Below are 11,891 nucleotides of genomic sequence, written 5' to 3' on the forward strand. Positions count from 1 at the left end.
CACGATTTTGTGATAAACAAATGCAAAAGTCCTCTGCCACATTCAAACCCTTAAAATGCCTTCTGAAACATCTTTGCTATCATTCCCAAATTCCGTAAACAGTGGAGCCAAGTGGTGCTGAGTAATGCGTTTTGAAGACCATAGTGTTGTGTAAAGGAATAGATATACCATCAGAAAACTGGGCACCATTAAACTATGGCAGTAGCTTGAGCAGAGCTTCAGTTCTTAATTTCTCCACAAATAATCAGTAGGTTTCAGAATTTTCCAATATCCTATGAGTTAAAGCCATCACATGAAAGACGCAAAGTTAGAAAAACTGCTTATTATCGATGTCTACTGCAATTGAATCTATCAAACTAAACAGATAGCAAAGGTTATCATTTTTTAGTCTTCAGAATCCATTTTCATTTGCATCAGTCCCATTAAGTCTTCTTGATGACCTCCACATTGTCAAGAAACCACACCTTTAAATGAATTCAAGAATCACTCAATCTTCCTCGTCAACCCACAGAAACACACCGAGTACATTGGGATTGCCGCACACCTCATCCCTCATACCAACACTTCTATCGTTCCCTCGAAACATGCCCAAGTACACAAAGACTCAAACATCGTACGAGAAAGGAAACATAAAACATAGATGAAAACATAGTAAACGCAGAGAAATGATGAGCATAAAATATCAATCAACATAGACAACTCCATTTCACATGTTAATCCATGGGCTGGACAGGGGGACAATAAGGAATAAGATTTAAACATAAACAGAGTATTGATCAAATTCAGGCACGAGGTCACATATTTCAGCAAACACCAACGACATATAAAGGAATCAAAATCAAAATAGGGCAAACAAGTAAGCAACCAATCTCAACAAAACAATTTGTGGCCCTTTCCGTCCACACCAATCAACAATATATTGAATATTCAGAAATGACCAAATGGAGAAATCAAATATGGGTAAGAACACTGAGAGTAACCAAAAGCGTACCTGGACAGTCTTGGCTACAATCGCCCATTTCCCGCTCTTGTGTGCTTCCCCCAAAGTTCGTCCAAACCTTGGTTCCTCTTTCTTTTCCCCCTTTTTGCTTATCACTCATTCCCCCCTTTCCAATATTCCTTTTTTGTGTATTTGTATCAGCCTTCAAGAACTCAATCTGTTGAAGAAAATCCACTTTCTTTTCTTCCATTTCCCTTCATTTTTTTGAAAATCAGAATGCCTCTATTTCCTTTAGAGAATCATTTTCTTCCATACGTATGCAGCCAAGTTGATCTCTTCCCTCCAAAAATATTTTTGCTTGCCTTCTTTTCGTGTACATGCCTTTGTGAGAAGTCAATAAACAACGGAGATTTCCTTGGACAAATAATAAAAATAAAATAAAATATAAGTTAGAGATCTTGCAATATATAAAATAGAATAAAACAAAACAATACATACATATATATATATATATATATATATATATATATATATATAAAGCAAAACTATCAATCCCATGCAATTTTTTTTTTTTTTAAAGGATAGGTAAATGTGTGAATATATAAATAAATAGATCAAACACATGCAGGTTGTACAAATTATGTGGGCCATGCAACCATACAAGAAAGTGAGTTAAAAAAGTGCCTAAGTGACCTAGGGCGAACTTAGTGGTCTTAGATAAATCTAAGTGGGCTTGGGTGAGCCTAAATGAGTCTAACCTAAAGTGCACCTCAGTGAAGCCTAATCTAAACTTGAAGGAAAAACCTAAGTCTAAATTAAGGTTGTTAAGAGTCACAATGGGGTTAGATAAGTCGTTCAATCAAAGTCTCCAAGGTGGCTCATAAAAGATAAGTTACATGAGTAATAATAGGCCATCAGAGAATTGTTGTATAGCACCAAATGAACACATAATAGGACATGTACTAGAAAGACAAAATGGAGGGTCTACAGTTATATGTTTGTTGAAGATTAAAATTGAGGTGTTTTTCTTTTCTCTCTCCTACTTTGATTAAACATTTTAAGTTAACTTTTCTCAATTAAAGTTCAAAAATTGTAGTTTTTTATTCATTGCTTCTTCCAAATATATTAATGTATAAATTTTTTAATGATAATGATGATGAAAATTCTTGGCCAAGGTTTGTAGTGTCATGTTCTTATTTTGATATTATTTGAGAAATATAGAGTCATTATTTTTGGAATGATTGATGATATTAACATGATACAAAAGGTATTGGTACATATTTTAAAATAAAAAGTTTCCATAATCATAAAGTAAATAAATGTAGTATTTTAAAATAAAATAAAAAATTTTACTTGAGAAAATAGAGTGACTCCCACTTTGAAGACTCCCTCTTTGAGTTTTTAATGTAAAGTAGTTTGTACTTAAAAATTCAAAGAAAGAAGAAAATATTTAGTTAGGTGGAAACAGTTGTTCATGGTGAATTTCCAACTTATGATTATAATTTGAAAATAACTAGCAAAAGTGACCGTAGAAGTTGGTCTAAGGAAAGAAAAAATTTCCAAGTTGATTTAGTGACTTGACTAGAGAAAAAAAAAGACCTCTTATATCATGTATTTTTAGTTCCAACATCAAAGTATAATAATAAAATATGCATTATTTCTTAGTTTTTCTAGTAAGTCGATGAATTGAGGCATTTTAACATCATAGCGGATAGAACCAACAAAACAAGATAACCTATTAATCAAGTAGCTTAAATTAGGATGATCATAAAATGAAATAAGAAATTTAATACATGCCAAAGTCACTCAAAGATTAAAAGTTTTAAAAAATAAAAAAATTAAGTGACTGAAGGTTCTTTGGCAATGTTTAAAAAATAAAAAGTTGAGAATATATAGTTTTTAAAAATAGGTTTTGATTGTTTTCAAAAACAAATTTTTGTTACAAAACTAAAACATGGAAAATAGTTTTCTCATCTCATTCCATGAAGGTGACACGCACTTATATACAATGCAAAAGTTTTCAAAGTATTCTTTATATTTTTAGTTGTTTATTGGACCACTTTGCAAAAATCTGTTAAAAACACCTCAATTTTTTTTTTCTAAAAACTAATTTGTTTTTAAAACCTATTTTCAAAAAAAAAAAAATGACCAAGTAGAGTTTTTAAATTAAAAAACAATTTTCTATTAAAGCACAAAAAAATTTCTTAATAAACCTTAGGGCTTTTATAAGAGAACAATTCTAAGAAAAGCTGAAGTTCTATATATGAGAGAAATAACATGACAATATTTTCATTAATTTCAAAAAGCTTCTTCAATTAGTTGAGTGCATAGAAAATTGGAGCAACATTTTAAATGTAGAAAGTATAAAAGTAAAAGTTGACCTGCTACTTTAAAAAGAGAAACTTCTAATTTCACAACAACAAAATATTCACTTAGCTTTAGCAAGTCCGTCACATTCTAGCCATTTTTACTGGTGTTTTCATGTAGATCTTTTTACATATCTCCATGATTGTTAAAAGTATCACAAACTTCCTAAAATCCTACAATGAATTCAACAACAATGTTAACATAGAGTTAAAGGTTATTTACATCTTGAATGTGTTGTCATCACTACTGCCATTAGTAGAGTAATAATCATATTCGTTTTAGGATATTCTCCAAGAGTTAAGACTAATATCCCATGCAATTCTCAGGAAAAAAAAATGCATTACTATTAGGATCTTTAGTTTATAGAATCTTGAGGATGAATAAATCCTATTTATAGATGACAAAAATGAATTTACAAACCTAACCAATTACCTAACTTATCATCCTCAACTTTCTTCTAGTTATAGAATTTATTGGTAATACAATGGAAGCTGCATCACCCCCTAAATCAGCCAATTCGTCAGCTAATTGCTGATGTAGTGAGTTATTCATATAGTTGGCAGCTGCAACCCTCAACTGTTTTCCACTGCTAAAGGCAATAATTTCATCTTCTGAATTGCCATCCAAACTGACATGCTTGAAAGCAACTTTGTCTTTGATTCCTGTAGCTTCCACCTCACTAGATTGGGTGTGTCTATCCATAAGAACCAAAGGTCAGAGGCTAGCCCCCATAAACGAAAAAACCAGCTTCAATAATGAGTTTCCACTTTCAGAATTGTCTAAATGATATTTTCAGCATTCTGAAGATAAACAAAAAAATTTGTAAGTTATTATGTTACCAGCATTAAGGGATTTAAAATAATAAATTTTGTAAGTACCTGTTGGTGACATCTTTAGTAACAACATTGCCATAGGGATCATCAATAACTAACCCCCTCATTCGAAGTGGTTGAATGCTTCCTATCCCATTTTGGAAGGAGTCTCCTAGCTAGTTTTCCTATATCGAAAAGATGGACCAAGTGAGATAACAGTGGAAAGCAAAAGGAAAACAAAAAGATGGTTGCCATTCAAGCCAATGTGAACAGCTTTTTAACACATTGTTGTAACCATGAATTCATGGGATAACAATCCATACATACTTACATTCCAAATAGCAGGACCAAACAAATAAAAAATAAATGAAATATGCAATTATGACTTTTCTCACCTTAGAGATAATTATGCTTTGTGAAAAGATTGCAACCTCCGAGCCTATTTACTCCATAAGTTGGCTCACAATTTTAAGGAGAAGTCTACAATAATCATAACCATAAAACTGAGGATATGAAAAATTCTTTGGAACCATCCGGTTGGAAAGAACCGGTAAAGCTACTAGAATTCAAGATAAAAACCAGCAGAAGCATCAGGAATAGTTAACCATATACCATTGTAACCTGAGTACAAGCTCCACAGAAATACAAAGAACAACTCAACTTGCGTGGCCTGGAATGTTTTTCTTTTTCTTCATCCTCTTCCATAATGGACTTGAGACTATCATGTGAAGCTTTGCTGTCCCATCCACTTGACAAACAGAAATGTTATAAATATATTATAACACACTTTCCATTTCCATTTAGTATGGTTGTTTTCAACCCTTTAAATAACTTGTGAAAATAAAAATCAAACCCAACTGAGAAGAAGCAGATGTGATGAAGCTCAACAGTCTAGGGACTTGAGAAGGAAGAAATAAAATAAAATAAAACTGATTACCCATTAAATCAGCTACAGAGATATTGTCCAATAGGCATTCCAAGCTCAACAGTCTACAAAGTTTTTCTCTCCTTTTTTTTTTTGTTCAATTTTTTTCCCCCCTGAGGTGCATGCTTCTATTGTCACCAGGTAGAAAAAAAAAAAAAAAAAAGAGATAAAATGAACCAACCTTGGAGTGATTTAGATGTGCTTCACCAAGCAACTCTAGCTCTTGACCCATAAACATGTAATGGAAAATTTCCAATAAAAGCAGGTTGTCTTGACAGAGATAGTTGCAAGAACACCAACATTCTGGGAATATCAACTCTCATGGAATCAGTCTCTCGGGGAGAAAATTTGACTGGCATGCTCTCCCCAGCCTTGTGCTGCAATGGGATGTCTTGAATAGCTAAAATGTTCCGAAGCAAAGTAAGCACAAGCTGGACCAATTTCCAGTCGTCCTCTGTGAACGCTTGGCTGTGTGGCATAGGATTAGTTATAAAACCAAAGCATATAAACAAAACAATGATACAAAGCACCTAAAATAAAAAATGAACAGAAACGTAAGCCCTGGACCATAAGAAAATGGTGCAGAATTCAACCGCATGAACAATTAGCATGCACAATTACATCATGCTAATTACATTAGTATTGTGTTCAAGAATGGTTGGTAAATGTTCGTTTTCTGAATGAGCATGTTAATGTTTTATGATAACCAGTCACCTTTCTAGAACTGATCAAACCTCAATATGTAGTCATCTCCGTTAGAATTATGAGTTGAACAAGGAAAATGAATGAGGAGTGTTCCCAAATATAAAGGCTTTTACACATCTGATTGCTGCTCCAAAAACACATTTCTGCAAGCATTATCTGTTGTGTCCTATGAAGTATAGAGCTTCTTTTCTCCTGTTATCTGTTGTGGAATATCAGTGGATGAAGCCTCAATAGCCATTGTGAGAAACACCAAAACCTACGCTGCAGTATAGAAAGAACAATTAAGAAATAAAACCCATCCTAGACACTTCCTGCACACACATGTAGTGAAGTATATATAAAGAATCCCTTACCAGCATTTAACACCAAGTTGGGATCTTCTTTGTAATGTTCCACTTGCGTACTTGTTTGAACACTGGTCTGCACTGTGGATCTCAATGAATCGTAACAAAAAGGAATAAAAAGGACATGAAATGTGATAAAACCTATGTTTCATGGGTCTTAGGTGTGTATGTCGGATGCGGGTAAGTGTTTGATTCTTCACAACTCAAAGTTTAGGAGACTCGGCTAAAGATCCAAAAAACTGGGTACTGGGATATGACATAATAAAGAAAAATCAATTAAAAATAAATTATAAGCAAAAACATTCAATTAAAAGCTCCAATTTTCCCCCTCTAATCCATGTTTTTTCTTCTGATCGTTAAATATTTTTACAAAAATTCACTTTTTAGCTAACTCTTTTTTTTCCTTTGTATAAATATTACTAGAAAATTTGAAAGATCCAACAAGGATCTCATACCTACACCCATATTATGTCATGTCAACTTTTTGATTCCCCACAAAAAAAATGCAAATACAATCATTCATTTCTTGATAACCGAAAAAATATAATAATGCCAGCATTTTCGTTACGCTTTCCCAATTTTTTCGAAAAACCAAACATCAGGTAATTCATTTCAAATTTCCGATTATCTGCATTTTGTTTCACAATTGGTCATCAAAACTCTATTTTAAATTTTGTTTTCTTCTAACCAGCTGTCTCGTTGTATTACAGTAGCTTCCATGCTTGGGCACCAAAAAAACAGAGTGTTCTATTTCTGTTCTTAATCTTACCATATCACATTTCATGCTATGGCTTTATGTTGTAGCATGGCACCACAGGAAAAATAAACTTTGTTTTTTATCAAAAGAAAATATTTTTCTAATGCTAAGTATTTTCGACAAATGCACCACAAAGAACTTGATATCTTTCTCTAATATATTTGATTCTATGAAGGGAATAACAAACCAAAACACAAAATACTAAATCAATTATGGAGCACCAAAATACCAAGCCTTACATATGATATGGAGGAATTAATATGTTTAAAAGGCTTGACGCAGAATATAACATAAGAAATTAACTTAATACATGCCAAAGTTACTTATAAGATGACAAACTAAATAGACACAAATACTCTTACATTCAAATTGTCCCATACTATATAAATCCATTACTCACAAGCATATATCACCCACTAATCCTTGAAATGCAACCCAATTGAAGTTCTGCAAGCCAAAGATGAAATAATATTCATCAATTTGAAAAATTGTCTTCAATAGTTGTAGAGTAACTTTTCTTCATTAATATGAAGGGAAGTCCTTAGCATGTTATTTACAATTAAACCTTGAATATTCCTAAAAACAAGTGAAGCCAAAAATATAAGCATAAGCAAGATAGGAGAAAATAGTGATAATTATAATTCTTCAACTATGATTCTCAAGCCACAACATTAATCTATACACAATGAGAGCTAAAAAAGCGGTGTTGTTACAACTAGTATAATAAAATCTTCTAGGCTTCCTTAGTTATAGTTAAATTTTACCTTTAATCCAACAAAAGAATGATATTTGTATTTGCAAAATCTTATTTTATCTCTATATATTGTGGAAAATATGTTAATTAATAGAAGAGGGTGGTTTTGAGAAATAATAAAAAGTGACTACTAATCTAATACATTTTATTAAAAAAACCAAGGAGAGTATTTGAGAAGTCTTACCATTTAACTTTGGAAACTCCTCCGTAGTCTATTCATAGTTATTGTTGTTGTTGTCATGTACAACCGATCTTTTATCTTGTTCAAGAACTGGAAATAGGCATGTCTCCATGAACTATTGAGTAGTAAAGTGCCACAAACTCCCCAAAATCCGATGATGAATCCAAGAACAATACTTCCAGAAAACCATATCTTATTTGCGTCATCTTGAATGTTGTCTCTGTTACTTGGATCAATGAAGGAGGCTTCCTTAGTTTCATCTCCTAGACACTTCTTCAAGAGTGGAGGCCCACAAAGTCTAGGATTTCCTTGGTATGTGGAGGCACTAAAGCTTTGTAATTGAGTGCCTGATGGAATTTTGCCTGATAAGTTGTTATTTGATAGGTCTAAAACACTTAGATCGGCTATTTGAGAAAGACTAGCAGGAATTCTACCATGAAGCTGGTTTTGAGATAGATCAAGAAAATCCAATGATTTCAATTGACCAATCATAGAAGGAATAGATCCAGTCAAATTGTTTCTTGATAAGTTCAATGACACCAATTCTACCAAATCGGTTACCTCTACAGGAATTTCTCCGATTAATTTGTTGTTTGAAAAATCAATGCTCCTTATAAGCCCAAGAGTTTTCTTGTACTCTAACTCTTTTCCTTTCCATTGAATCAATGTATCATCAATATAGGAGAAATCCCAACCTGAATGAAACTGTCTTTCGTTATAAGCAATGACCAAACTCCCTTTCTGAGTTAAAGCAATTAAATCGTTGAGACATTTTGGTATGGTACCAAATAGATTGTTGCTTGAGAGGTCCAACATTTGAATCTTTTTTAGTTGACATAGATTTAAAGGTATGTTTCCATTAAATTCATTGGATCTTAGGTTGAGAACAATCAAACTTGATAGGCTTCCCATCCATGCAGGTACGTTTCCGGATAATTTATTTCTTCCAAAATCTACAAGATGCAAATCTTTGCAGTTCTTTAAGGACAAAGGCAATGCTCCAATTAAACTATTGTTGCGTAAATGCAATGTTTGAATCTGGTGTAACAAGCCAACTGAATTTTTAATTTTCCCAGAAAAATTATTATTTGCCAAATTAAGAACAATTAAATCTTTCCACTGGCCCCAACAATTGGGTAGTTCTCCTGACAATCGATTATTTGAGAGGTCAAGATGAGACAAACCCCGACTAGACTGATTAGTTGTCCTGCATGATAAAGAAATTGACCCTGAAAACAAGTTCTTGGAGAGAACCAACCATCCAGCGTTGAAAACAGATTGTGGTATTGAGCCTTCCAAGCAATTTGAACTCATATCCATTCTCAAATAAGATGTTACTTGTAAATTGGGCAAAGTGCCTGAGATGTGATTGTTGGAAATGTTTAACCATGCTAAATGTGAAGTTAAATTCCAAAACCAATTGGGAATGACATCTGAAATTCCAGAAGCAGAGATATCAAGATCTAGCAGACCTTTTTGAGTGTGTAGCCAATTAGGAAAACGTGGGCCTAATTTGCAAGAGGGCAACATTATATATAGGGCTTGAAACTGGGGAACTTGCTCAAGACTTATGTTGAATGTAAGGGAGTTGAAAGATAAGTCCAAGTAAAACAGTTTGGAGAGACCAAAAAGGTGATTTGCCGACACAGTACCTTGCAATGAATTTGAAGGAATGGACAACACTTCAACTTGAGCTAGTTGTCCAATACTTTCAGGTAAAGTTCCATTTAGTTGATTGAATCCAAGACTTAACTCTCTCGACTGTGAAAATCCAAAAAGATGAGGACATGACCCTCTGAGTTGATTATGAGATAAATCTAAACCCTCTAATGTGTTATTAGAGCAGGCCAGAAAATCTTTTTCCAGCAGTCCAGTGAGATTGTTGCTAGTCAAGAATAATGTCTGTAAATTACATAAATCTCTCAAGGATTTTGGAATCTCACCTTCAAGTTGATTCCAAGAGAGATGAAGATATGCCAGAGCAGTCATGTTTCCAAAAGCATCCGGAATTGAACCCTGGAGATGATTATAAGAGAGGCCAAGATGAACAAAGCTGGTACTCAAGGATTTCGGAATCTCACCTTCGAGTTGATTCGAAGAGAGATCTAGATATGCCAGAGTAGTCATGTTTCCAAAAGCATCAAGAATCGAACCATGCAGCTGGTTCCAAGAAAGATCCAAATGAACAAAGCTGGTACTCAAGGATTTCGGAATCTCACCTTCAAGGTGATTGGAAGAGAGATCAAGATATGCCAGAGTAGTCATGTTTCCAAAAGCATCTGGAATTGAACCATGCAGCAAGTTCCAAGAAAGGTCCAAATGAACAACGCTGGTACTCAAGGATTTCGGAATCTCACCTTTAAGTTGATTGGAGGAGAGATCAAGATATGCGAGAATAGTCATGTTTCCAAAAGCATCTGGAATTAAACCATGTAGCTGGTTCCCAGAAAGATCCAAATGAACGAAACTGACACTAAAGAACTTCGGAATCTCACCTTCAAGTTCATTCCGAGAGAGAACAAAAGATTCCAGAAAAACCATGTTCGTAAATGCATCCGGAAATGAACCATTTAGATGGTTATAAGAGAGGTCAAGATGAAGAAGGCTACTACTGAAGTTGAACAACCATGGGTATATTGAAGAAGTGAGACCATTCCTGGAGAGATCAAGCACAGCAAGAGAAGTAGAAGAATTAGTATGGGAAATGAATATTGTTGGAATAATCCAAGGAAGCTGAGTATGGCTCAAGTATAACTCAGTTAGGGAAGGCATTTTATTAATTGCTTGTGGCCAATGGATTGCTTTACTAAGATCAACCCCACTCAAGTCAAGGTGTGTTAACAAAGGAAGACGAGAAAGCCAGTCAAGGTTTCCACAGGTCATTCCCAAATTATAGGCGAGATCAAGGGATTGCAAGTTGGAAAGATTTCCGAGTTGAGTGGGAAGAACTCCTGTAAAATTGGGAAAAGAGAGAATTAATTGAGATTTTTTATTCTGCTGGGACAAACTGATGAATTGTCACAAGGTATATAATTACCTTCAAACCGGTTGAAGCTAAGGTTCAAATGCTTCAAGTGCTGCAACTCTGCCAGTGAAGGGTCAATCTTACCTCCCAAATATCGGACAAAATCCGTTCCATGAAGATCAAGGCTGATCACATGACCCGTCTGGTTGTTACACTCCACTCCTCTCCATTTGCAACAATCTCTTTTGTCTTCCTCATTCCCCCATGAAGAAAGAACTCTATAGTCATGGACAAGGCCTTGTTTGAAGTGAAGGAGAGCCTGTCTCTCCCTCTCTGTGCACCCAACTTTAGCATCACCCACCATCAAACTGGATCCCAACCCAGCTTTGAAACACAGCAAAAGCAGGAAAAAGCCAAGAAAACGTTGAAAGGGCCTTCCACCCATCTTCAACACAAACCAACAATACTGTGGAATAACAAGGATTAGCAAGTTTTGGATTTTGGTTTCTGAGCAAACTAGCCATCGACTTTTATACTATTCCAGCAACACGTGGAGCATGGGGCCCAAAAGGAAAGAAAAGCCATCGACTAATGTTCCTTCTTTTTGACAGATATGGGTAACGTTTACTCGATCGATCATGACTAAAAATATTAAAAAGAAAAACAAATATATATTATTTTTAAGTTTATAAAAGTACTATTTTTATTTTTGTGTACATAATATTTTGAGTAAATATTTTGTTTACATTGTTATTTTTATCATTAGAAAAAAAATAAAGTTCTAAAAAAATTATTTTAATATTCATTTAAAAATTAAAATTAGAGAAGTTGTTATAAGTTTAATTTCACTAACCTCCCCTAAAGTTTGGACCAAATACACCTAGTTACCCTTAATTTGAGAATTCATCAAATACTTCTCTTATCCTTATTATTTATTATTTTCATACACTTCCACTTTATTAAAAATAAGGGAAGTTTTGCACGAAAATTTAAATTAATAATAGTTAAGTGTATTTAGTTCAATGAGTAAAATTTATCTAATTTTTATATAATGCAAAAAAAGAGAAAAAAAATATAAATTAATAAAAAGGAATATATAAAGTACAAAGATACTTTTAGAACCAAGAATAGGTCTCTGCTT

The 11,891-nt window shown here is 33.8% G+C and overlaps 1 protein-coding gene across 9 annotated transcripts; it reads right to left on the minus strand.

Annotated features, from left to right (window-relative positions):
• Positions 1-3,563: 3,563 nt before the first annotated feature.
• LOC104877442 (receptor-like protein EIX2) lies at positions 3,564-11,246 on the minus strand. Of its 9 annotated transcripts, XM_019226268.2 has the most exons (9): positions 10,823-11,246; positions 7,789-10,736; positions 6,103-7,297; positions 5,779-6,010; positions 5,226-5,512; positions 4,732-4,867; positions 4,515-4,599; positions 4,186-4,304; positions 3,564-4,107 (listed from the first exon to the last, which is right to left on the minus strand). In XM_019226268.2, the coding sequence occupies exons 1-2, from the start codon at positions 11,193-11,195 to the stop codon at positions 7,792-7,794; spliced, it is 3,318 nt and encodes a 1,105-aa protein (XP_019081813.1). In that variant the 5' UTR covers positions 11,196-11,246; the 3' UTR covers positions 3,564-4,107; positions 4,186-4,304; positions 4,515-4,599; positions 4,732-4,867; positions 5,226-5,512; positions 5,779-6,010; positions 6,103-7,297; positions 7,789-7,791. The 9 variants fall into 9 exon arrangements, with proteins under 9 accessions (XP_019081813.1, XP_059589652.1, XP_059589653.1 ...); XM_059733669.1 differs by lacking the exons at positions 3,564-4,107; positions 4,186-4,304 and having other exon boundaries at positions 4,514-4,867; positions 5,226-6,010; XM_059733670.1 differs by lacking the exons at positions 3,564-4,107; positions 4,186-4,304; positions 4,515-4,599; positions 4,732-4,867; positions 5,226-5,512 and having other exon boundaries at positions 5,614-6,010; positions 7,789-10,441; positions 10,541-10,736.
• Between the last annotated feature and the right edge of the window lie 645 nt (positions 11,247-11,891).

This window comes from Vitis vinifera, chromosome 16 (genome assembly GCF_030704535.1).
Source record: "Vitis vinifera cultivar Pinot Noir 40024 chromosome 16, ASM3070453v1".
In the NCBI taxonomy this organism is placed as follows: Eukaryota; Viridiplantae; Streptophyta; class Magnoliopsida; order Vitales; family Vitaceae; genus Vitis; species Vitis vinifera.